This window comes from Camelus ferus, chromosome 11 (genome assembly GCF_009834535.1).
Source record: "Camelus ferus isolate YT-003-E chromosome 11, BCGSAC_Cfer_1.0, whole genome shotgun sequence".
NCBI lineage: Eukaryota > Metazoa > Chordata > Mammalia > Artiodactyla > Camelidae > Camelus > Camelus ferus.
This window is the reverse complement of record NC_045706.1, coordinates 30,641,317-30,668,194: the sequence shown is the minus strand read 5'-3', so window position 1 is coordinate 30,668,194 and position 26,878 is coordinate 30,641,317. Positions and strand designations below refer to the sequence as shown.

General features: G+C 47.4%; 1 protein-coding gene across 1 annotated transcript; it reads left to right on the top strand.

Moving 5' to 3' along the window:
* The first annotated feature begins 3,519 nt into the window (after window positions 1-3,519).
* Window positions 3,520-24,415, top strand: FFAR4 (free fatty acid receptor 4). The gene is made up of 3 exons (XM_032491310.1): window positions 3,520-4,417; window positions 13,468-13,596; window positions 21,982-24,415. The coding sequence occupies exons 1-3, from the start codon at window positions 3,851-3,853 to the stop codon at window positions 22,369-22,371; spliced, it is 1,086 nt and encodes a 361-aa protein (XP_032347201.1). The 5' UTR covers window positions 3,520-3,850; the 3' UTR covers window positions 22,372-24,415.
* Window positions 24,416-26,878: the final 2,463 nt, after the last annotated feature.

Sequence of the window (26,878 nt, the reverse complement as noted above, 5' to 3'; positions counted from 1 at the left end):
TGGGCGAAGGAACCTGAAGCTAACAGGACTTGACCAGAAGCAATGAATATAGCTCTCAGCGAGGCCCAGTCTGTGGTTTCCTGCCGTCTTGTCTCAGAGGAACATGTGAGGTCGATCCACCCTGATGACTCTGCACCTGGCCCTGTGCACCAAGGGGGTTTTGCAGCTGTGGACACGTGGGCCATAGCACAAAGCTGTGCCTCCCCCGTGGGTTGGTTCAAGGGGCTACAGAGTTTGTGGTGGAACTCCCACCCAGAAAACCATTGCATTTCTGGCTTTTGCCATAAGGTGGGACATCACAACGGAAAGCAACAGTAAGCGGTGAAGTTGGCTGAGGCCCCAAAGGGCATAGCCCCTAGTACAGAGTTTCTCATCATTGGCATTTGGGGCTGGACGATTCTTTGTTGTGGGCTGCCGTGTGCATTGCAGGAGGTTTGGCAACATCCCTGGCCACTCCCCTACCCACTGGGCACCAGTAGTAACCCCCTAGTGTGACAACCAAAGAGGTCTCCAGACATTACCAAATGTCTCTGCGTTGGGGTGCCTGTGTGTGTGTAACCCCCCCCCCCCAGAAAAGAAGCACTGCTTTAGTGGTTAAGAGCAGGCAGACTGCTCAGATTCAAATTCCAGTGCCTGTGACTTATAGGAGCACTGAATGAGTATAAAAAAAAAAAAACCATAAAAGTAGGCTGCCCACATAATTTATCCTCCAAACCAGGCAATTTGAGAGTGGAAGAGTGTTCTAATAATAATCTCCTAACCCGAGACGGTCTCAGCAAACAGGGATGTGTGGTCAGCCCTTAAGTCCATACACAGTGTGGACTGACCCAGTGTCCCCTGGATGACTGCTGTGCTAAGTGCATTACAGGCAGGAACCTCATTTAACGCCCCCAATCTGTGAGATTGGTATTAATATTATACCCTTTTGATATATGGGAAGACTGAAACACTTCAAGCTTTAAAATAACTTGCCCAAGGTCACCCAGTGAGCTGTACAGTCAGGATGCTGGTCCTAGTGGGTGAGTTTGCAAGCCTGTGTTCTTTTTTAAAATTGAAAAATTTTTTTATTGAAGTATAGTTGATTTACAATATTGTGTTAGTTTCTGGTGTACAGCAAAGAGTTCAGTTATACATATATATGCACATATTCTTTTTTATATTCTTTTCCATTATGGTTTATTACAGGATATTGAGTATAGTTCCCTGTGCTATACAGTAGGACCTTTATCTATTGTTGTTTATGTATTTTGTATATAGTAGTTTGTATCTGTGAATCCCAAACTCCTAATTTCTCTCTCTCCCTTCCTCTTTCCCCTTGGATAACCATAAGTTTGTTTGCTATGTCTGTGAGTCTCTTTCTGTTTTGTAAATAAGTTCATTTGTGTCATATTTTAGATTCCACATATAAGCAACATCATATGATATTTGTCTTTCTTTGACTTACTTCACTTAGAATGATAATCTCTACGTCCATCCATGTTATTGCAAACGGCATTATTTTATTCTTTTTATGGCTGAGTAGTATTCCATTGTGTATATATGTACCACATTTTCTTTATCCAGTCATCTGTCGATGGACATTTAGGTTGTTTTCATGTCTTGACTATTGTAAATAGTGCTGCTATGAACATTGGGGTGCAGGTATCTTTTTGAATTAGAGTTTTCTCCAGATACATGCCCAGGAGTGTGACTGCTGGCTCATATGGCAACCCTATATTTAGTTTTTAAAGGAACCACCATACTGTTTTCCATAGTCCAAGCCTGTGTTCTTGGGGGTCCTAGGAAACACAGGGCTACTCAACATCTATCGAATGCCACATGGACTATTAGCTCTGGATCATTTGCAGTTTCAACATTAAACCCATTTACAAAACTGGGTTTTCGGGTGTTACTGTGGTGAAAAGCAGCTGCAAGAAGATCAATGTGGAGCAGAAGATGAGAGCGGCAGTGTTCCATGGATTTCCAGTTTTGTAGAGCTCAATAGGTAGATCCAGCCCCTTAGGGAGTCATTATTTGAGAAAGAAGCAAAAATTTTATTTTTCAATTCATGTTTGTTGTTTTCCCAGATGACTACTAAGTTATAAGGCCATAAAGTCTCATTAGGTCATTTGGACCCAGCTGCTTAATAAATGGAACTATTAGGTGTTTCTTTTGGCCTAGGGGTGCCATGAAGTTGATGTGAAAGGAGAAAGTTTGGGAACCTCTGCCCTCACCACTTTGCCATGAGGAGAACTCTGGAGGGAACTTCTGATGGAGAAGGCTTTCTAGCCCAGAGACCCCACTCTGGTCGTCCACTCGGGAAACCTCTTCCTGTCCCTATGGTGCATGTGTGCTCACACACACACGCACGCACGCACGCACGCAGCTCTCCTTTCCCTCACACAAAAACTAATATACCCTGGCCCCAATTAGACAGTTCTCAAATCCCACTTGAGTTCCCTTTATTTCAGTCTCTTGCCCTTTATAACTGTGTCAGGAAGCAAACTGCTTTTCTTTTACTACCTGAATTTAGTCAAGGTTCAAGTTGAAGGTCTCCCACTGACATGCAGCCTGCCCTTCAGGCCAGAAGGTCACATTGTCAGCTCAGACTCCGAATGCCACAGTGATAAGAAAACATACAAATGCATCCCTGGCCTTAAGCCAGACAGCACTTCAGGCTGGTGCACCAACTTCTTAATAAATACACAGAAACGATTACAAGACAGAATGTGCCTGGCAGTATGGCAAAGGGGAGGAGGGTGAGAGTGTGGGTGGCAGGATGGTGTCTGGCCAGGGAAGTGGTCACTGGGTCTAGGGTCACAAGCACACTTTCATTTTCTAATTACCTAATTTACTGTAACAGAAAACTGGGCAGCAGGGGTGTAGTGAAAATATCTGGGCGGGGCAGGGGACTGGCTTTTATTACAGGGGCTACTCTAGACAAATCACTTCTTGCTGTACTTCAGCTTCCTCATCTGTAAGGGGATTGGATTGTCTGGTGCTTCTCAAATTGGGGTACCCAGGGCACATTCACAGCCTGTGTGTGCACCTTGGAGTGTCTGTCTTTCTGGGGTACCAATTTTATTCAAGATTTTGGGGAGCCTACTCTTTTTGCATGAATACATTTTACATTGTTGCTCAGAATACAAAATTTACATGGATTTTAATTACAATAATTAATTACTGATGACATTTCATGACAATTACTACATGCCAAGTGTGAATCTTTTTATATGATCCTCACAATTACCTGATGAGATATTATCATCCCCTTTATAGATGAAAAAACTAGGGCGCAGAGAGATGAACCAATCTACCCAGTTACATGTTAATAGGCAATGATAAAACAAACAACCCTTCCCACTCAAAAAAAGAGAACTCGGCCCATTGCAAGGGGCCTTGGGATTAACCCTCAGGCCCACAGGGCTTCTCGGTGAAGCCTGAACAGCACAGGCCAAAACGATCTCCAAAGTTCAGTTTTAGCAAAATCAGTGGACTTAAGGGCTTGGCACACCGGGTGCCCCTGGAGGGTGAAGGAGGCTGGGGAGGCCTTGTAGGATTTCTGAGGGTTCAAGAGGTAGGGTTTCTGGGCCCCGAGGGTGCTCCACATGGGCCAGAGGGCGTGAGGCCTCTGCCAGAGCTGCGGCATCCCTCCCAGCCCCGGGTGTTTCCAGCCAGAGTCGCAGGCACTTCCTCGTTCCCGCGCGCCCCAGGCTCAGCTCGAAACGCCCAGCGCCGGCGCTGCTCAGGTGGGAGGGGGCCAGAGGAGAGATGTCGCAACCGCCTCCCTCCCTCTTTCCCCGCCTAGGCGCTCAGTCACCTCCCAGATGAGCGCACTCGCAGACGGCTGCGGGGCCGTGGGGAGCCGGGCATGTCCCCTGAGGGCGCGCAGACGGCGGGCACTGGGCCGGCGCGCAGCCTGGAGAGGGCCAACCGCACCCGCTTCCCTTTCTTCTCCGATGTCAAGGGCGACCACCGGCTGGTGCTGAGCGCCGTGGAGACCGTGGTGCTGGCACTCATCTTTGCGGTGTCGCTGCTGGGCAACGTGAGCGCCTTGGTGCTGGTGGCGCGCCGACGGCGCCGAGGCACCACCGTCAGCCTGGTGCTCAACCTTTTCTGCGCGGACTTGCTCTTCACTAGCGCCATCCCTCCTGTGCTGGCGGTGCGTTGGACCGAAGCCTGGCTGCTGGGCCCGGTCGCCTGCCACCTGCTCTTCTACGTGATGACCCTGAGCGGCAGCGTCACCATCCTTACGCTGGCGGCCGTCAGCCTGGAGCGCATGGTGTGCATCGTCCGCCTGCAGCGCGGCGTGCGGGGCCCAGGGCGGCGGGCGCGGGCGGTGCTGCTCGCGCTCATCTGGGGCTACTCGGCGCTCGCCGCGCTGCCCCTCTGCCTCTTCTTCCGCGTGGTCCCTCAGCGGTTCACCGGCGCCGACCAGGTGAGCGTCGGGCTGTGTGCGCTGGGCAGGTGTTGGCGGAGGGCTGGCAGGCGGGATCCGACGGAAAGAGTGACCTGGGATGATTATTAACAAAAACAACGAAGCAATAATAAGCCATTTGTTGCGTTTAATCGTCGCCGTGCCCGGTTCTGTGAAGTTTTATCTCTTAAATTTCACTGTGACCCTACGATGTAAATTCCGAAAACGCCCTCCAAAACCTTGTGAGTGGAGTCCCCAAAATGCCTGTAAAGCGCTGGCTATTGAGAGGTTAGTGAGGAAACTGGGGCTTCGCGGCCATACAGAAGGAACTTTGGGGACCCGGAGTGACTAATCACATTATTAGTGAATTCTGCTTTTTCGCCGGGTGCTACAGTACCCTTATTATCATACCTATTTACAGATGAGGAAGCTGAGGCACACAGAGAGTAACAAGCTCAGGGTATCTCTCCCTTAGTGCGAGTAGGAGTTGAGATCGTGCTCAGCAGATTCAGGATGGGCTGGATAAGGGTCCGGCTTTGAGAAGTCGCGGGCATGTGCGTGTGCGTGTGCGTGTGCGTGTGCGTGTGGTTTAAGGGCTTTAGAGACCGAGACTCCAGATCCAGTGCTGCCTCTTGGGGGAGTTGTTACTTCCCTTCCCGGAGCCTCAGTTTTTCCAACTGCAAGACGGAAGGATTAGACTAGACCACGGCAGTTTACCCTGGGAGTTTTGGATAAAGAGTGGCTTCAGAGCATCCTGGGGGCCCGAAATATTCCCAGGATTCCAAAGGCTGAGCCCCTGAGCTTTGTTCTGGGCAGCGCGCCCAGAGTTGTCATTAGGATCGTAGCGGAGGTCCATGATCTGAAAAAGACTCTGTGGAGGAGGGTTCCTGACATTGGCTCGAGTCGGCTTCAGTCCTGGCGGTCGAGAATCGCCGGCTCGGGTCTGTTTCCATCGCTGCCCTGCCGCGCCGCCGCGGGATTTGAGCGCGGAGGTTCACCCGGGACACCGGACCTGGTTGGCATTGGGTGTTAGGTTCTGTGCGCCTCGCGGGGAGGGCCAGGAAAAGACAGAGGTCTGTGCGTCCCCTCGCTCGGGGGTCTCCCCGAGGCTGGGTTCTCCGCCCCACCCCTTTCCCTACGGAGGGCGCTGGTTTTCCCGCCGCGGGCCAAGGGACACGAAAACTCAACCCTGACCCTAGGAGGGAGTGTGGGGCGTCCCGAGCAAGCCCGGCAGAAATCACAGTTCCCAGAGAGGCCGGCGCAGTGACCAGAAGGGCTGCGGGGTAGGGAGGAAGGGGAGAAGGCTTCCAACTAGGGAGGCGACACAGTCTGGCTGGGGACCCTGCGTGTGTCCTCCAGAGCACGGACCAGAGGTGGGCTTCTTTGGGCGTTTCCCAGACGGGTCTCTCACACACAGGCCTTTTATTGGGGAGTGAAGTCTGCATCCTGTGTGGGCAGTGGGGTTTTTTTTTTCTTTCTTTCTCTTTTTAACATAAATCAAAACTAGAAGTCTCTTTCCTAATAGTTTATTTCTTATGTGGATTACATTGTGAGGTGTTTGTTTGTTTGTTTGTTTTTGTTTTAAGGCCTTGAATGACTAACAGGCAGGAAGCATGTCAGGACTGTGGTATTTGGTCAAAGAACTTGTAAGCCTGTAGCCAGGTTCCCTTAAGTGGGGACCAAGAAAGCTGGTATTAACTGAGCTGGTGGGGCGCCATTGGCATGGGCAGACCAAGGACCCTGGCTTAGTGGGCAGGCCTGTCCTCAGTGCAGATAGACCTAAACTCTCAACGGATCACTTGGTGCTTCTAAAATAAGCAGAAGCCCAGACCTCACCCCAGGCTAATTGGATCAGCTGGGAGCTGGGATTCTGCCATCAGTCTTCTTCTTCTTCTTCTTCTTTTTTTTTTTTTGTAAGTTATTCTCTCACTGAGTTACAATGTTTCTGAATTGTTCACCGAACTTAAAGGATTCAGCCCCTCCCTCCCATTTTTTTCTTACAGAAAAATGACATTCAGGGAATTAAATTAGATCAAATACAACTTCTCTTAAGGGTATCTTTTGTTTCCAGATGTGTATCTTTGTCTCTCCCCCCTTTTACAATTGTTTTAGGTACACTCCTACTTAACTAACAAACAACACTAAAAAAATGAGGCTCTTGTTACCTGCCAGCCAAAAGCCCAGACTACAACTGCTTGCTGACATGGACATAGGGTTGTTGGAGTGGGAAGGCCTTCGCACAGATGCAGACCTTCAGAGCCTTGCCATTCTGTGTTTTACACCAGGTAGGGCATCTCTGGGTAGTTGGAGCCCTCCACAACACTTCCAGAATGACCAGAGTTGTATGCAAGGTGCTTCCATGGAGATCTGTGTTGGGGTGGCCTTCCCTCGGTACCCTCCTTGGGGCCGCACACATAGACCCCCTTCTTGTTTTATTGCAGAAACACTTGCTTGATTTTAAGAGCTTTGGAGAGAGATTTGGCCAAAGCCCCTGGGAGAAAATGGGTCTGTCCGGCACCTCAGAAGTTTGGGGGCTAGGTAAGCTGGCTGCAGGAATCCCGTACCTTGAAATTAGTAGAAATGAGGCGAGGGAGCTTGTAATGAAAAACCAGGACAGTGCTTCCCAGCTCTCCGTCTTCTGTCTTTTCCCCATCTGCCCCCCAACCCCCAACACACACATATATACACCTGCCAGTACGCCAACAAACAAAACTCCTGGTTCCTCAAGGGCTGTTACTTGAGCATGTAGGAAATATCTTATTTTATAGATGCACAAACCGGGACTCATTTAAAAAAAAAAAGAGAGAGACAGAGAAGGATCCGGTCTAGACTGAACTGAGACTCACATTTAAAATTAGCAAAAGCTTGTTTTCTCAGTTCTCTACTCCCAGCTTCCTGGCTGTAGATTCTGCCTGCACCCTCCTACTTGGACACTAAATATGAAAGTTTTGGATGGGGGACATTTTCCTGCCCAAAGAGAGAGAACTAACTAAACCCAGGCACATGCTGGCTCCCTCCCCTTAAGGCACACTGGCCAGGGAAGCCGTGCCTCTCATAGCCTTCTGGTTATCTGAACCTCCCCACATCCCCAAAAGGAACATAATTACCTTTGTCCATTTGGGCAGTGGGTGCCCAAGTGTCCAAGGTGACCAGACTCTCTTAAACTTCGCTGAAGGGAGGATGAAATGATAGACATTCTAGAAAATGCTAGATAATTCGGTATTAGGAGTCAAATATTCTGAGTTTGAATCCCATCTCTGCCATTTAGGAGCTGCAAAACAAAGACAAGGGATTGCATCTCCCTATACCTCACTTTCCGAGTTTGCAAAATGCACACAATAATAATATTGACCTTACAGGATTATCGTGAGGACCAGGGTTCAGTAACTGTGCTAACACCTGGCACATACACAGTTAAACGCTGAAGAATTGCCAGCTATGATTAGTTTCCTTCTCTTTGGTTATAAATATTTTAAACACTTTTCAAACAGTATGATATGATTCTTCTGACTGCTATAAAATAAAAAACTGCCATTTTAGGAGGCTGGACCCATCCTAGCAACTTAGACATCTCAGCCAGGTCAGCTCAGCCTGTTCCAATGGAATTCCTGCCTGTGTGTGCTGTGGCGCTGGTGGGGCGTGACCCTCATTGGCAGGTGGGGATGACTGTCCACCCTGGCCAGAATGTGCTGCCCATTTATTCTGCAAACATTTACTGAGCACCTCTCCCTTCAGCCCCCACCACGAGTCACATGATGAAGACAGTGTAAGTGTACTGATCACGCAGATTCTGGTCCCAGATCCTGCCACAATTTAGTCCCCATGGTAACCCCACAAGTAGATGTTTTCAAGTTTATTTTCTGAAGGAGAAGATGCCTGAAGTCACGGAACAGGCAAAGGATGAAACCAGAAGTTAGCCCGGATTCGTCTTTTCCTCCTGGTGCCTCTCCCATGAGTTCATGCTTTGAGGAAAGTGCTTGGGCCCACTGCTCTGCCCTGCCCTGATTTCATACCAGGCCATTATGCCGTCATGTCTCTACTGAGTGTGGGCTGTCTGAGAAGACAACTGAGTTTGCTTACCCTTGTTATGGTATACTATATAAAAGTATCCTCTAATAGACTATGTAGTCTATTAGAGGATGTCTTTAAGATATAGGAAAGTAAGTTTATCTTTTACATGGATATGTTCTTTCTTTTCTGCTGGGAAGCTGATAGGAGAGGCAATATATAGCAAGGATTCCCAGTTCCTTAAAATTACATTGGAAGTCTTCCATTTTGTTTGAAGAAGTGGGGCAGGAAGAACTATTTACAAAGGGGCCCCTGGGGTTACTCCAGAAAAAATCATTAGAGAAGCTGATAGGAAACAGCTGGAATTTGTTGGCATCTGCAAAGGAGTCAGCTGGTGAGGGGAGGGGTCAGTCCCTGAGCAGCGCCTGTAGGTAGATATCCCCATTCACAGGGAGTCTTAAGAAAGATGGCTGACATCACAGCTGAGTGTGAAGATGAGAGGCAGTTAGCCAGACAGGGATGTGGGGGACTGGAGGGACATGACAGGAAGAAGAAGTAGCCCACATGTCAGCAAGAGATGGTGCTGACAGGGCTGGCAGGAGCCAGCTGGAGAAGGGCCAGGTACACACTGTTAGAGCATTTGGACTTACAAGGGGAGAGATGGCCTGGTCTGCAAGGGGGTGGGTCAGTGAGAACGAGATATGTGGTTGGATAGCTTAACAGGCAGAATCCAGAAGTTCCCTCTGAGTGGAGAGGGAGGAAGAAGAAGGCACAAGGCCAATGCTCAGGTTTCTGGTATCTTGGGGAATGGCGGCTCCGTGCCCAGAGTCGGTGATTTCAGGTGGTGGAATCTTTGGGGGTGGGACACTGGAGGCTGGAAGTGCCTGTGAAGCATCCTGTAGAGATGCCCTCAGGGGAAGGGGAACAGTCTGGGGTTCAGGAGGAGACGGGGCTGAAAGAGTAGACTGCAGCAGCATCTGAAAAAAGGAGCCATGGAAGTGGATGAGATTGCCACGGAGAGATGGAGATTGGGATGGGGGCACAAGTCACCCTCAACCACACTTAACACCGTTGTACCTGGCCTCCCACTGACATCCCTTCTGGTCCGGACACTGAGCTCAGCCTCCTGTTCCCCTGGCTGAAGCCCATCCTCCCAGGCACCGCTGACATGACCCCTGCTGGGTGCAGCTACCTGGTAACTCCACTGGCACCATCACCTATAGCTCTCTGGGCACTTCCGGCTCGCTGCCCTGTATTGAAGTTTCCTGGTGCTTCTCTCCCTCCCTGACTGCACTATGCCTCCTTGAGGGCCTGATCAAGCCTTGCCCATCCTCACTGTGGCCTCGCAGTGGCTCAGCCACCATCACTTGAGTCACAAGCGTCTGTCGTGGGCTCCACCAGCTCTGTTTCTGTAGCTTAGGAACAAAGCAGGCCCAGCACTTTTGGTTTTCAAATTCCCCTTTTAAAATCAGGAAACATTTCAAATGTGCAGAAACAGTACAGAGAATATTGTAACACTCATGCCCCAACCTTCAGAATTTGACTCACCGCTAAACTACAAGTCACAGCCCATGAGAATACCTAGAAGCCAAATGACTTAAGTCAAATGGATTTTCCCACAGAAACAAAATTAAAACACCAAGTTAGATCTATGACTGTGGACTTGGTGCCTGCTTTTTAATTTTTAAAAAAATTTTAATGAGAATAAACTTGCATTTAACCAGTGATACCATACAAAGCTTTCTAAAGAGCATGCGGTCAGTCATTTAGTCTGCACAAGCTGGCCGCACTGTCTCCTAGCTCACATATGGGGGTGCTGGGCAGAGCTCTTCTGTTACTTCCTCACATAGTCCTGCCTGGAGTGAGAGCCACAAATCAAATGGTGAAAGGGCACGTTCATTAGCGTCACGAAATTTGGGAGGCTTCCTGGGGTGGGTTCATTGTCTTTGTTGAAAAATTAGCCCATTAGGTTTGCTAAGCTCTCATAGTAATCTGTGTTTGATATTTGATCATCATTTCTCTTAAAAGTTAATTTTTACTGCCATTTTTTCACTCTTATAAAAGTAAGGTAGGCACATTATAGAAAATTTAGAAAATTCAGATAAGCCAAATGGAAAAAAATACCCTGAGTCCCATCTAGAAATAGACGCCGTGAATGTTCTGGAGTGTGTCTTTCTAGTCTTTTTCCTATGCCTGTGGTGGGGGGCTGTGTGGACAGATATCTGTTCAGTCACACCGATACATTTTCTTCAACAATACAGGACTAATACAGGCATATTATTTCAGTATCTATATTTTTGCCTCAAATGCAGAAGGAATACCTTCTTCTATTGTTACACATTCTTCTGCAAAATCTTGTTAAGCCTGGAGAGGGCTGGGTAGACATTTGGAGCTTTTTTTGTTTTTAATTGAAGTGTAGTTGATTTACACTGTTGTGTTAGTTTCTGGTGTACAGCATAGTGATTCAGTTATACACATATGTATATATTCATTTTCATTATAGGTTATTACACACTATTGAATATAGTTCCCTTTGTTATATAGTAGGACTTATTTTGTCTATAGTAGTTTGTATCTGCTAATCCCAAATTCCTAATTTATCCCTCCCCTGCCTTTCCCGTTTGGTAACCGTAAGTTTGTTTTCTATGCCTGTGAGTCCGTTTCTGTTTTGTAAATAAGTTCACTCGTGTCATTTTTTAAAGATACCATAAATAAGCAAATCATATGATAAGCATATCTTAAACATATGATATTTGTCTTTCTCTGTCTGACTTACGTCATTTAGTATGATAATCTCTAGGTCCATCCATGTTGCTGCAAATGACATTATTTTATTCTTTTTTATGGCTGAGTAGTATTTTATTATATATATTATATGTATATGAATGATGCTATGGATAGTGATATATATATATATACATATCACATCTTCTTTATCCAGTCATCTGCCGATGACATTTAAGTTGTTCTATGTCTTGGCTATTGTAAATAGTGCTGCTGGGAACATTAGAGCACATGTGTCTTTTTGAATTAAAGTTTGGAGAAGGTTTTTAGAAAGAGTTGTGGACCCTTGGGGGCTTTAAGAAATGGTTCTGGGGTCATCTACTTTTCTGGCCTCCCTCCCGGTACATTTTCCAATCACAAGTATAAGAATTAGAGACCAAGTCACATTCAGAGCTGGAATCTTTTTCTTCTGATGGCTGCTTCAACATATCTGCCAATATATGTTGCCCACCAATGTACTGGAATGAAGGGTCCCTGATGGGCAGAAGTCTGAGTACAAGCAAAGCCTGCATATATTTCCCAAAGAGCCATGATCACCACATTGCCAATATTCAGAAGATCCTTGATAGACACAGATTTCTTTCCAATCACCAAATGTGGAAAGCTCTAATCAACTTTCTCCCATCAGGTGTGCACGGGGGGATGAGGATGGACTGGCAAGTTTTTAGAATGCCCAGTGCATTTGTGAGCCATCTAAACAAAACAGGAAAAGGAAGCAACATTCTCATTCCCCCTTTCAAGGTACAAATATAAGTAAAGCATCCTTCCCTGCTTCAGTTGTCTAAGCGTTTTCTTGGCGGGTCCCTGGATAGCCTTTGTAACCACTCAGCTCTTTGCAGTTGAGTAAAAAGGACTACATCTTTAGTGTTTTAGAAGGATGTTTCTAAGCCTAAGTTTTCTCCTCTGTGTAATGGGAAAAATAGTAATATGAATTTCAACAAGGTTGCAGTGAACACTCTATGAGATAAGGTATGTAAAGGGCTTCCTGGCACAGAATAAATGCTCAGTGAATTTCAGATATTACTATTTTCTGTTATACTGAATAGAAGGAGCAGTGACTATTTGATTGTATTATAAGTTTGACCATGCGATTATGATCCATGTTGGGAAATGATAAAAATTCTTTGCCTTTGCTTAGTATAGCATTCAATAAATGTTGGTTAAATGGACAAATGAATGAATGAATGATGCTATGGAAAATGATACTTCTTCTGGGCAGTGTTTAAGATATCTTGCCCACCAAAAATCAGTGATGTGGTCTTTTTACACAGAAGGTGCTTCTCAAAAATCTGTTCTGCATGCCCAGAAGTGCTTAGGGCTCTTGTTTTCTAAATAGTTTTGTCCTATAGTCAAGCAGGCACAGGATATTTGTGTTTGGGAGGATGGATAGATAGATCTCTTTTCATTGACTTATTTACTCATTGGAAGAAATTGTTGCAGCCACTCTTAGTGACTATCTAGTGAGGTCCCAACAGGTTGCGTGGTTTGTAGTTAGTGTCAAACATTTGGATTCAGCACAACAGCATGATAGCAGCAAGGTCACAAACCTTCACACTCTTCTGCCCCATCTCAGTGGTTTTCCATCTTGAATTGATGGCTGTGGCTGCACCTTTGTTCTGGTGCTGTCGTGTGCTTACCTGGAGGAGAGGCACATGAGGACAGAGTTCCCGAGTCTGGGCACAAGCCACTGTCCTGGAGTAAGCCAGGGCCGCCTTGATGCAGCTTGGCACATTTCAGACGTTTGAACATCCCCCAGGTGAACACTTAATGCCTTAATGTAGACCCTGTTGCCTTTAGCAGACAGTGTGACTGCACTGAAACTTCCTTGCTGGTTCTGTACGCTTGTGTGTAGCATGTCACTTCCAATCTATGTAACCTTTCAGGGGTCAGATTTTTCTTCATGAAGGACTTGGCAGAGAAAGCTCAAAGCCTCTTTGTAGCTCAGTCCAGGGATGTAGCAAGAGCGCTGGACCTGGAGTCCTGAAGTCACGCCCCGAAACTGACTCTAGCTCTTCCCAGCCGAGGACCTGTGGCCTGTGTACCTCCCCTGGAGAATGGAATTATAATTATGGTGATTCTGAGAGTCAGAGGCAAATTATTTGTAAGGGAGCTGTGTCGGCAGTGAAAGGGGTTCTGGGATTTCTTGTGATACTGGTTGTGTAACAGCATAACACAACCGCATTAACACAGCAGTGTAACAGTGCTCCCAGCTGGGACTGAGCTAAAGGCCAAGGAAGAAGCCAGCGTTTAAATGACCCTCTCTTCCCTCTCGTGACTAGGAGATTCTGATTTGCACACTGGTTTGGCCCAGCGTTGCCGGAGAAATCTCCTGGGATGTGTCATTTGTGACTTTGAACTTTCTGGTCCCGGGACTACTTATTGTGATCAGCTACTCCAAAATTTTACAGGTAAGTTTGCTTCAAGAGCCATGGCTGAACTTCACTCGGGCTTGGGGTATTTCAGGTGGAATCTTAGCATTTCTAGGTCAGAAGTTACATTAGAATTCACACTAGTCCAATCCTGGTTCACTGCCCAGATCCCTCCCTCTGCAACACGAAGGAACAAGAGTTCAGTCATTTCTTAAAGTCGTATCTTTGTGATTGTTATTATTATTGTTTGTTTTTGAAATGAACAATAATAATATTTTTGTTGAACACTAAAGTGATACAAACTCATTAAAAAAATTAAAGACATAGAAACGTGTAACACAGATACTAAAAATCTAATCTACGCCCATTGTTAACAACTTAAAGTACATTTTTCAAGTTATTTTTCTTATAAATTTACATATATATATACATACTCCTATTCAACGTGTGTATGTGTATATATATAAACACACACGTGTGTGTATATATATATATATATATATATATATATATATATATATATACATGATAAGTCCCACTAAATGGTCAACTACAAAATATCAACTATTACCAGGGTTCAGCCCAATGTTTTTGAGATAATACTCTCTGCTCTATTACTTCCTTTTTTTCTATTAGCTTGTAGCGTAACATCTCTCTGTATCAGTTCCTGTATCTCTGCCTCATTATTTTTATTGGCTTCATGGTCGTCCATCATACAGGTGTGATATAATTTATTTTATGGGCTTTTGGGTTGTGTCCATTGTTTCCCCGTCACGAACAGCAATGTAGTGGTAAAGAAGGTACACTTTTAAAAACTTTTATTGAAGTACAATATAAGTACAGGAAAGCACACCCAGAATATGCACACAGGTCACAAAAAGTGACCACAATCCCAGAAGCAGCACCCAGAAACAGACCATTACCAGAAGCCCCTCCTGTACCTTTCAAAAGTGCCCTGAAACAGGAAATGACCTCTACCTTTGAAGCGATATGTACAGAAATGTAAGAAAGACTTGTCGGTCTGTTTAATTTGGGGGGGGTGATTAGGTTTGTCTATTTGTTTATTTAATGCAGGGACTGGGGATTGAACCCAGGGCCTCGCACATGCTAAGCACAGGCTCTACCACTGAGCTATACCCACCCCTGAGTGTCGGTCTGTTTCTTACCTCTTGAGGCAGCCCATCTGCATGTGCTGCGCTGGCCCAGGCACACGGCATCTATGTGTGTTTTTGCTCATTGTAGAAGGTTCACTGCAAGACCTCTCTGAGGTTTACAGTTGTTGAATCTTGGTTTTATAGCATATAATGGGTCATTTGGCAAACAAGCATATTGAAGTGGAGCCCTGTAGGTCCTGCCCCCTGTCTGGCCACTTTTATGGCCCTTCTTTTGTAGCTGAGGATCTGTCACCTTCTCCGATGCTTAGGACCCAAAGCCAGGCCAACCTCCATCCTGGTCTTCTAATCCCCGGTCCTGTGTGAGATGACCCCCATGTTATTCCCCACCAATTGACTTGTGACCCCTGTAAGTGACTCCCTGCCTGGACTTGTTCAAGGGTGTGAGGCAGATTCAGGCCTAGAGCTGAGTGCTTGTCTGTCAGGTGCTTGCGGTGGGGGGCTGGCATATGTAAATACTATGTAAGTGTTAGTTACTATCATTACGTTAAAAGAAAAGAAGTGAGAGGGAAAGGAAGAGAAATGTAGAATGAATTTTTAAAAAATTAACAAATATTTATGTGATATTTACAGTGTGTCAGGAACTAACTCATTTAATTCTAGCCAGAATTACAGATGGGGAAACCCAGGCAAGAGAGGTTGAGTAACTTGTGAAAAGTCACACAGCTCTTAAGTAGCACTATCAGGACTTAAACCCAGGCAGTCTGGCCCCAGAGTCCTAACACTTTAATTCCTCAGACTTTTGCTAAGGATCTGCTCTATGCAAAGTGTTGGAGGGGAGTAGAGAGTGGTCAAAAGTGAGCAGGTCATATTTTCTATCTAGAAGGAGCTTTAACACAAGAAAGGGAAGAGGGAGACAGACAACGGTGCTGCTACTCAATGCAGTGAAACCCTGAGACACAGGAAGGAGTGATGCTGAGACTTTCAAGCTGTTAAATGCTACACAAATGTACAGAATGAATAGGGAGAAAAGAAAGTCAAGCAAAAGGCTATGAAAGACAGACACGGAGATATGAAAGTGTTATTTTAGTAACTTGGCATTCAGTCCTGAATCTGCCACTTACTTGATGTGTGGCTTTTGGCAAGTTACTTACCTTCTCTGAACCTCCATTTCCTCATCTGCAAAATAAGGATCATAACTCCAACAGTTTAAGAATTTTGTGAGACACGTAGGAGATACTACTGGTGGAACTATGGTGAGTGTTGTGCCTTCCTGTAGCAGGGGATGAATAAAGTATATCTGTTGTTATCTGTTAGGCAAGACTGTTCTTCTAATCCTCCCAGAGCATGTAGGGAAAAGGTCCAGCTGAGATTTTTGAGAGAATAAACAGCAGGGCTCAGATTTGGAGTATGGCAAGAACAAGGGTCCAGTGCTGGTGGAGGGCTGGTTAGAAGCTGGCAGTGGCATCCAACATCTGGTTGAGCTCCTGAGTCCCACTCCTGAGTCCCTTGGAGGCTGAGGGCTTTGATCTGCCCGTTTTCACTCTTGCCTCATCCTTCTCAGCTGCCTTCTGAGGGGGCACTGACTTACTCTATGGAAAGTTTTCCCAACCCCTCCATCTTTTCCTCAGGCCAGGGCCTGCCTGGAAACATCCTAGGGGACCTTGAGTCCTGATGAGTTGGGGGAGGTGTCCCCTTATCCACCTTCCTCTCACTGCAGCTCCAGCTACTCTGCATAGAAACCCATGGCTGGTCTTCAGTTCTTCCCAACCCAGACCCCAGGACAGCTCCTGGATGAATCAGAGTATCTATCATGACTCACAGTGATGAAACAGTGCTCTGAGTAGTGAGTCAAAGGTATAATTTAGATACCATCACTTCCCTCACACATGGAGGAAAATCTAAAATCTTCACCTTAAGGCCCTGTGTAATCTGGGCCCTGCCTGCCCCCTCACTTCCTCTTCTCCACCTCCTTCATGTCCAGTGGGCCTTGGGGCTATTCCTCACACATGCCAATGCACTGCTGCCTCAGGACCTTTGCACCTGTCATTTCTTCTCCCAGATCTGTCCTCTAGACTTCTGCATGGGCACTTCATTTAGGTCTCTGCTCAAAAGCCTCTTCTTCAGGGAGACTCCTCATCTTTCTCCAGTCCCTCACTGCAACTTCTCTTCAAAGCACTTCCAACCCATGTCATATTCCCTTTGTGTGCATTTACTTGCTTATCATCTGTCTTGCCCAGTAGAATGCAGCCTCCACAAGGGCAGAGACTTTGTTTTGTTTCCTGCCATAGCCGCATGCCTAGAACAGAGCCTGGCTTATTCATTGTCGGTGCTCAACAGACACTCACTGAAGGAGTAAGACACAAGCTTGGATCACATGGAAAGGGCCAACAGCTCCTTCTCCTTTGGGGCTGTGGGAAAACCACTGGACAAAGAGTCATAGGACCCGGATTCTAGTCCAAGCTTTATTACTGTGTGTCCTTAGGCAAGTCACTGAACGAGTCATGTGAGTTTCCTCTAGCCAAAAGGGCCTCGGGGTCTTGTTTAACACAATAAAATGAGCGTGCAGATACGGTAATGTTTTGAACAGACCGCTAGACTTTCATATGAAAGACATCTAGTGTGATTTTGAAAAATCACAACATTAATGCCAGTATAAGATGTAAAAAATATTACTTTCCACCCCACTGGCAAAGCTGACTACTGCCCATTCCCCAGGAGGACTAGGACACGTGGCCTCACTTTGCACCCGTGGGCAACTTGGCAGCAGGAAAGCCGCCAGGCAGAGTCTGGGCAGGTCCCAGAGCCTAAGTGTCTCCCACTGAAGCTCCTGATAACTCAGACACTGACTCTGACTTTCTGCCGAGCTTTTTCTGTCAAGAGCATAACTCTGCAAAATCAAAGGATCATCAGTGTTAATTAGCTATAGTCCTAGAGACACAATTAGCAAATCACTTGAAGCCACTGGACAGGTAACTCTAGCACCCACCCCTTTCCCACCAGCCCCACCCCTCACCTATTGCTACCGCCTCTAACACAGTTTCCATCTTTAGGCCTGAGAAGTGCCTCTTTCAAATCACCCTGACTTTTATTCCTCATAAGCAGAGTCTCCCCTAACGCGCTCTCTAGGACTGCATGGGACTTGAGATGTTAGAAGGGGTTCCATGATCAAAGGAGTTTGGGAAATGCTGGGTTAATCAACGTTCAATGGATTTCTTTGCTGCAGACCTTCTCAGAGCCTTTATTATGCTAATGTACTTTGAGAATCTTCAACTCCGGAATAGAGTAGGCAGCGTTGCTAAATCTGACTGCAGATCCCCTTTGCCCCACAGAGCGTTGTTGCTCGGGGCTGGTGTTCCCAGGACTCTTCTTTGGGAGCTGCTGCTCTCAAGTCCCCACCCTGGTTGCTGGTTCTGCTCTGGGTGAGCATGGAGAGCAGGTTTCATCGGGGCTCTTCCCTTCCAGGGGCCACTTCAGTTGCTCAAGGCAATGACCTTTTCCACCCTCTGCCTCTCCTGCTTCCGCTTTCCTCATGACTCAGGTGTACTGTGTATCTCCAGTGACTTTTTCCAATCAATGGTTTCCCAGGGTAATAGTCTCCAGGCCACTCCCTAGTGCCTTTGATCAGGCTGTCCACACTTGCTGGTGGGGCTTGGTTTACATTGTCACCCAGCAACCAACACCATGGTGAGATGAGACGCTTCCACACTTTGCTTTGCAACAGCTTGTAGGTTTCTTGGTCCCCCCTCCCGTTCCCCCACATACACATTAGAACGGAAGTTCAGGGCAGGCAGGGCTTCTTTGTTTCCTGTTGTGCACCTGTAAGAGTGCTGGGCACGTAACAGGGGCTCAATAAATATTTGTTCAATGAGAGAGTGAGTATATGGCCTGAAGCTGGAAAACTGTCATGTCTCTCAGGGTTTCACCAAGAAATGAAATCCCTTTCAGCTAAACGTGAAGATGTTAGGAGGTGAACACAAAACTTTTCCTTTTTCCACACCTGGCCCTCATCCCTCAGCTTTGGGGCCTGCTTGTTGGTGATGGAAGGGAGGTGCACCCTCTGGAAGGATGGAGTCTATTATCTGATGATTCCAATCAGGGCGTTGTGGATTGACCACGCAGGCCCCAGAGGAGACCCACCCCAAGAGGCCCCAGCAGAGCCAGGTCAGCGAGAGTGGCCTCTCCCAGTACCCACCACCTGTCTGCAGCCGTGGTCTGGTGACTGGGGTGGCAGAGGGGTTTGAGGTGGAGCAAAGCCTCACTCATAGCCTTCAGATGCTCATGTGGCAGCGAGTCTCAGTTTAAAAGTGACTCTTCAAAGGACTGAGGGCAAAGCTCCAAACCTGTTGTCCTGGATGAGTAGTTCTCATTCTTGAATGATTGAGATTCGAGTATGTTTGAGTTTATGGAAAGTGAAGATTTCTGGGCCCACTGGGACCCTCAGAATCAGAGTTTCTGAAGGTGGGCCCAATCATTTGTATTTTATTGAGAGCCAGTGACCCTGATGTGAGTGGCCGTGGCCCACATTCTGGGAAGCACTGTCTTCTGTCCGCGCAGCAGCAGTGGTGTGCCCGGCAATGAAGAGTGTCCTCCCTATGGTCCACTTCCCCCACTTGACTGTGAGACCTTGAGCAAGTCACTTCACCTCTCAGAGCCCCCCTCTCTCATCCCCAGAACAATAGATCTGACCCCACAGGCTTCTTTGAAGGATTAAAATTCATCCTCAAAAGTTAATCAAGCATTTAATTTGATCTAAAAGCACATCAAGCATTCAGCCAGCGGCAGAGACATTTTAAACCCTGGACAAAAGTCGACTAGTCCTATCATCTGAACTGGAGGAGAGAGCAAGGGATGTTTAATTATAATGAGCCCATTTTCCCTCTCACTCCCTGAGAATTGTGGGAACTGCAGGTGGAAGAAAATGGTAGCATCAGTCAGTGCTAAAAAAAAAAGAGCCAACCACATATTCACTTAGCCCATGAGTCAGTCCGGTTCCTTGTCTGCTCACAGTCATTGTCAGGTACTTGCCAGAGCCCTGGGCCACAGAAGCCACAGGGCTGCCCAGCTCCCCAGAGAGCTGCCATCTGGTGGGAGTCAGAGGAAAGGATGATGCTTCAAGAGGGGAGGGTATAGCTCAGTGGTAGAATGTGAGCTTAGCATGTATGAGTTCCTGGGTTCAATCCCCAGTACATCCGTTAAAAAAATAATAAATAAATAAATAAATAAACAAACAAACAAACCTAATTGCTTCCCTGGACCCCTCAAAAAAAAAATGCTTCAACATCTCCCATACTCTATGCGGCAAGTGCCACGTGAGCACCTGAAACCAGGCGCTGCAGGATGGAGTTCCTGGCATTAGAGCTTGGAGTTACAGGCTGGGCAGAAGGATGTCCTCGGATGGAGACATTAGAAGGTGGGAAGGAATTAGTTCACGATGAAGAGCATGGGCTGGAGTCACACTGCCAAGGTTTGAAGCCCAGCTCTGCATCTGCTTAGCCAGGTACTGCTGGGAAATTTCCTTAACCTCTTTGAGCCTCAGTTTCCTCCTCTGTTAAATGGGGATTATCAAAGACCATATGTCACTTGGGAGAATTTAAAGAGATAAGTCAAGTGATATGCAGAGAGCCTGGCATATAATAAGTGCTCAATAAATATGAACTGCCATCCACATTGTTTATTCAAAAAATATCTAAAAGACACTTTTCCAGGGACTGCATCCTTTTTGCCAGGACACTGTGGGCAGCCCAAGCGATGAGGCTGCTATTGGAATCATGCCCACCAGGATGCACTTAGGCTACTCAGAAGTGGCACCATTTCCCCTGTAGCCTACCCATCTGCTGCTGGCCAGCTGTTACCCTCTCAGGTCTATCATCCGAGATCTCGGCTTTCACCTGAACACACATTCTAACTTTGATTCTACACAGCACCTTCCAGCTTGGCTGTGCCAATGTGACCTCTAGCGTGTGTGTCTGAGATGGGGGGTCAGATCTCCGGAGCAACCATCCCTCTGCAGAGCAGGCAGTGCAGGAGAGAGATGAAGAGGAAGGCAATCCTGTTGAAGCCTTTTATGATGTCACTAATCTTCTGCTCAACTGAGCTGGGTTTTCACTGATGGGGGCTTTGACCATTTATCTTCGGTGGAGTGATCTTCTACAAGTTATGCAAATTTCCTGAGATTCAGTGTCCTCATCTCTGAAGGGAGGATAATAATAGCACAAATCCAAAGAGCCGTTGTGAAGGTTAAATGTGATACTTTATAAAACAAATGTGTAGTTCTGTGCCTGGAACACAGGAGGTCCCCCATAAAGTTCGGTGATCCCCATTCTTACTGTTCTTGTTAGGGAGAAGGTGGGGAGGAAGGGGTCCTGTTCACTCAGCGTCTGTTGCCCTGGTCTCCATCACCAAGAGGTTGATCAAAACTACTGCACAGAAGCAATTAAGTTTAATCATAAGATAATTAAATGGCTATCCTTTCATTAGCTAGTTAGAAGTATTCTAAGGAGAATATTTTAAGGCATTCTGATCCTGGAGTTAAACTTGCCCAGACTGTGAATGAGTCTAATTACTTCCCCTCTGGGGATATCAAGAATCTTAGGGGAATGGTTCTAGGAAGGCCAGGGCAGAGCTAACGAGGAGAATTTTGGCCATGAAGTTGCCAGCCACGGTGTGGCCAGCAGTTTGCTCCTGCAGGAAAAGCCGAAGGACACAGGGCCAGACCAAGCCAAGGGGAGTTAGCAAGCCCCACGCAAGGGGCTGGACATTTGGAACTGGATCTCTTCCCTGGGACAGAGGTCACAGGCTGGAAGAGAGCACGTCAGCCTAGTAGGTACTCAGCCCCATCACTTCCTGGACTAACTGTGCACCAGTCTGCCCCCACTGCCACCCCCCACAGCCCCTGCCCACCCCCTCACCTCCTGGCACCGTGATAGCTGAGCAAGTGATCGGGACAGAAGGCCTTCTGCCTCTGGCTGTGCTTAGAGGACAATTAAAATTAGGTGCTAGTGCAGGACACTGCATGTATCCCCAGGGCAGCCTGAGCTGTGCCTGCGGCTCCTTAGAACCTCCGGGGAGGTCAGGCTCTCCCAGCAGACCCTCCGCCCTGCGCCCTGCGCCCGGGAGACACACTTAAATGGCAGCCCCACCTTCTCTCTCACAGACTTACATTCTGTGGGGCCCTTGCTCTCTGAAGTGAACACTTCCAAGGCTCCTATTCTCAAAGTACTTTGGCTAAACCCTCTCGCCTTCTCCTAGATCCAACCCCATGACATCCCGCTGTAAACTGTGGCTCCGGCTCTGTCTTGTGTTCCTGCAGATCACGAAGGCATCAAGGAAGAGGCTGACGATGAGCCTGGCGTACTCGGAGAGCCACCAGATCCGCGTGTCGCAGCAGGACTTCCGGCTCTTCCGCACCCTCTTCCTGCTCATGATCTCCTTCTTCATCATGTGGAGCCCCATCATCATCACCATCCTCCTCATCCTCATCCAGAACTTCCAGCAGAACCTGGTCATCTGGCCGTCCCTCTTCTTCTGGGTGGTGGCCTTCACGTTCGCCAACTCAGCCGTCAACCCCATTCTCTACAACTTGTCACTGTTCAGGAACGAATGGAGGAAAATTTTCCAGTGCTGCTTCTTCCCAGAAAAGGGAGCCATGTTTACAGACACGTCTGTCAGAAGAAATGATCTGTCTGTCATTTCCAGCTAGTTACTGTTTCTCTATAGGCATGTATTTGTCGCTTTCTGACAAGTCGTGGTGTGTTTTCAAAGGGAGTTAATTTCCGGACCATTGCACCAGTGTATCTGCTTTAAGAAAATGTAACCTATGCAAATACTTATTTACAGCGCCAGTAAATTAAGGGGTGATCATTCAGAATTACAATTTTATCCTTCATAAAAGGATTTGCTGGGGATTCTTTCCAATACGAACTTTTTCAGTGTATTAGTAATAGGATTGAATTTAATAAATTTTTATTTATAACTGTTCAGCAATCTCATCTCCTACGTAAAAGCCACACCTTACTGGTTTCTGAAGTGAGTCTTGGAACAGATCCAGGACCCAGATTTCTCCTCTGAAGCCTCATGGCCCCTCTAGCTCCCCACCCTAGACTTGCAAGGCCGCAGGATCATTCATTAATGTCAAGAGTGCATGAAGAATTTCCAAGGAACACTTCAAGGTGACTTTATTTTTCATTTATAAAGAAATGCCATGGACCCCTTCAGGGGAAGCCTTGTCATGAAATCAGAGAGGAGACAGGATGACTCGAAACATTTGAAAGTGAGAACACGAGAGAGTCCTGTCATTGACCCACTTGTCAGATGCCTCTTAAACGCGTGCTGTGGCTGGTGCTCTTGGTGCTGGGAAAGCAGCAGTGAACTGGACAGCTGTGACTCTGCCCTCATGGAGCTCATTTCCCTTCTAGATGGGAGCAGAGAAACACCAAACACAAGTCAGGAGATAATACAGTATTACAGAGTGAGTTAACATCGTGAAGAAAATAGGACAGTGATGGCAATGTAGGTGAGGTGTTGAGGGGTCTGGGATGACCTTTCTGAGCATGATGTTTGGGCCAAAAGGTAAACCATGAGAAAGAGCCAGCTGTGTGAACTCAGGGCAATGGGACTTTGCAGATGGAGTGGATGCTGTGGCTGGAACAAAGAGGCTGGTGTACTTGTGGGACAGAAAGAAGACTGGTGGAAACGAAGTGAACTGTTTTTCCTTCCAGTTATTGTGTTCTTCATCTCTGTTTGGTTGCTCTTTATATTTTGTAACTCTTTGTTAAGGACTTCTAACTTCTCGCTCTGTGCATGCATTCTCCTCCCAAGTTCTTTGTTCATCTTTATGATCATTACTCTGAACTCTTTCTCAGGTAGATTGCCTATCTTCACATCACTCAGTCCTTCTTCTGGGATTTTTATCTTGTTCCTTTGTCTGGAACATATTCCTCTGCCACCTCATTTGGTCTAAATCTCTATTTGCATTTTTATGTAGGTGGTAGCTTTGAGGTACGTTTCTTGACCTTGGAGAAGTGGCCCTCCGCAGGGCCACTATATGTCCCAGCAGTGCAATCCCCTCTCATCACCCAAAAGCCAGGGGCCAGCTGGTCCCAGGGTAGGGTCTGGCGTGAGTTTGCAGACTTGTTCTGCAGGCTGCGGGATCATAGTTTTCTTGCTTCTGGCGCCTGCCCACTAGTGAGTGGAGCTGGGTCCTGACCCTGTGGAGGGCAGGGCTGTATCTGGGGATATGTCTAGAGGTGGCTATGGTCTCAGGAAGTCTTTAGGCAGTCTGTTTGCTGATGGGTGGTGATGTGTCCCCACCTAGTTAGTTGTTTGACCTGAGGCATCCCAGCTCTGGAACCTATAGGTTGCTGGGTGGGGCCAGGTCTTGGTGCTAATAACCCAAGCAGGATGTCAGCCTCCAGGAAGGAGAATTCGTGCAGATGAGTACTCCCCAATCTGTCTGCCATCATGTCTACGTGTAACCAAGCAGGACCCTATGGGGCCTTCTCGGGTAGACTTCTCCCCCATATCCTCTGCTGTTGCTCTTCTCTGAAGTACCTGGATAATAGTATCTCATGCGTCTTTCCTTAGTCTTTCACTGGAAGAATTTAACTACTTGATGATCATGAGCACGTAGCGCCCAGACCTTCTGGTGCCTGATTGAGCACCATCAACCAATCAGACAGTCATGCACAGCTGTTCACAAACCCTGGGCCGCCCCTCCCTCAGCCGGTCTTAAAAAAAAAAAAAAACTCAGCTGAAACCCTTCAGGGTCTTCAGGGTTTTGGGCACGAGCCTCTCGTTCTCCTTGCTCGGCCCTGCAATAAACCTCTCTCTGCTCCAAACTCCGATGTTTCGGTTTGTTTGGCCTCACTGTGCGTTAGGCACATGAACTTGTGTTCAGTAAAGTGTGTCCCCAGGGCGAGCCACAGCTGCACCACCACCACCCCACCTCCCCAGGAGACCCTCCAAGACCAGCAGGTAAGGCTGCCCAGGCTCCTATGAAATTACTGCTTTTGCTCTTGTTCCCAGTGAGTGTGAGCGTTTGTGTGTGTCCTTTAAGAGTGAAATCTCTATTTCCCCAGTCCTGTGGAGCTCCTGCAATTAAGCCCCACTGGCCTTCAAAGCCAAATACTCTAGGGGCTCCTCTTCCTGGTGCCGGACCCCCAGACTGGACAGTCTGATGTGGGGCTCAGAACTCTCACTTCAGTGGGAGAACTGCAATTCTCTAGTTTGTGGGCTGCCCACCTGGGGGGTATGGGCTTTGATTACATAGCGAGTCTGACCCTCCTACCCATCTCATTGTGGCCTCTTTTTTATGTCTTTAGTTGTGGAAGATCTGTTCTGGTAGGTTCCAGTCTTTTTAACTGATGGTTGTTCTGCAATTAGTTGTGATCTTGGTGTGTCCATGAGAGGAGGTGAGTTCCACCTCCTTCTGCTCCGCCATCTTGGCTGCCTTCCGACAAAGTGAACTATTGACTGAGCCTCCACTATGCCAAGCACTGTCCTTGATGCCGAGACAGAAGGATGCTCTGCTGGAGCCCATCAGTTGAGACCAGGGAAATTCCAGGGCTGGATTTCCTACGGTGTGGGAAACCAACATAGAAGTTTATTCTGTGTTCAATGGGCAGCCACTGGAGATATGCAGTTGGAGACTGATGTGACCTGCTATATGTTTTTAAATATTACTCAGGCAGCTGTGCAGGAAATGAACTTTGAGGAGCAAGAACAAAGATGAAGACAAGTTAGGTGGCTGCTGAAGTAGATATAAAAGATGGGGAAGCCGGAGGTGGGTGGCATCAATGAGGGTTGTGAGAAATGATCTTGGTACATACTTTGGAAAAGCAGAGCAAACGTAATTTATTGATGGACAGGATGAAGAACATGAGGGGAAGACAAGATTCAAGGGTGACTCCTGACAGTGGTTAGACGGTAGGGCAGGCAACAAAAGTGGGGAAGACTGGGAGAGTGAGAAGTGGAAGAGCCAAGAGTTTCATTGGGGGCATAGACATTTGAAGTCCCAGTGAGATTCCAGTGGAGAGGAGGCAGCTGGATGCAGGGACGTGGGGTGTGGGCTAAAGATACAGTGCTGGGAGTCATCAGATAGTGTTTGCAGATCCATGGTTTTATGAAATATCCCAGGGAGAAGAGAGTGAAGAAACCAGAGCCAGAGAGAACCCAGGGACATGCCAGCATTTAGAGGTCGGGCCAATGGCTGGAATGCGCAGTAGCTCAGGGCCTGGCAAAAAGTAGGTGTGTGACAAATCTTTGTTACCGAATAAATAAGAGCCATTGCTCACGGAGTTTCTTGAGCAGTTTGCTTCCGAAGTAAGACTTATCACAAGCTTGAGGACAAGAGGACAGGGATCTTTTGTACATATTTAGTTAATAAATTTGGTAAATTAAAGCTACCTTTTGAAGTGACATGTGGCTATCTTTTGGGTCTCTGGGGTGACATTCGCAGCTGAAGAGCCTGGCTCTGACAGCCCCTGTTCTGTGTGAATCACGGGCAGACCTTTCTTGTACATGGTCCCCTGCCTTCTCCCTCGTTGGTGAGTGGATGACGCACGTTGAGGTGGGGGACCTGGGAGCCTCCACAGCCCCTAGATAGGCCAGCACCCACGCAGAGCTCTCCGCACACACAGGAGTGGGGCGCCCTTCCCTGCCTCCCGACAGGTCTCAGAGATGTCAGCTGGGCCTCGCCAGTGTTTGCATGGCTCCTAACTCTGCTAACTGAGCCCTCCCTGCAGCCCATCAGGCAGACACTGTTTCCCCATATTTCACAAGAGAATTGTGAGGCTCAGCCCCAGATTATACAGCTAAGTACAACTGGGCTTGATTTTGACATGGAACCAAGACTCTGGTACCAAAGCCTTGATGCCTTTTCAAGATGAGAAACTGAGGCACATGGCTTTGTGTGCAGTTCTAATTAGTGTTCACAAGTGCCACTACTGGTGTGGGACACGATGTTCTGCCCCAGGCCAGCTACTTCCCACTCTGTCGCCCCTTTGCCTGCACACTCCAGGTGGGGGCGCCATGATCTTCCACGAGGCCTGGCTTCCCAGGTCCCATCTCCTGTTTCCCCCAGGGAAGCCCGTGGCCTCCTCTCCCTCAACCTTCTGCTCACCCCTGAAATAAGAAGTGAGTTAGGTGCTGGAGACCATGAAGGGCTGGCGGCGCTTCGTAGAGCTCGCCCAGACCACGCATTGCAGCCT

Excerpts from the sequence above, each read along its gene's own strand:
- FFAR4 (XM_032491310.1), top strand. The coding sequence starts at position 3,851 with ATGTCCCCTGAGGGCGCGCAGACGGCGGGCACTGGGCCGGCGCGCAGC. Across the intron at positions 4,418-13,467 it reads GGTTCACCGGCGCCGACCAG|GAGATTCTGATTTGCACACT; the intron begins GTGAGCGTCGGG and ends TCTCGTGACTAG. Across the intron at positions 13,597-21,981 it reads GCTACTCCAAAATTTTACAG|ATCACGAAGGCATCAAGGAA; the intron begins GTAAGTTTGCTT and ends GTGTTCCTGCAG.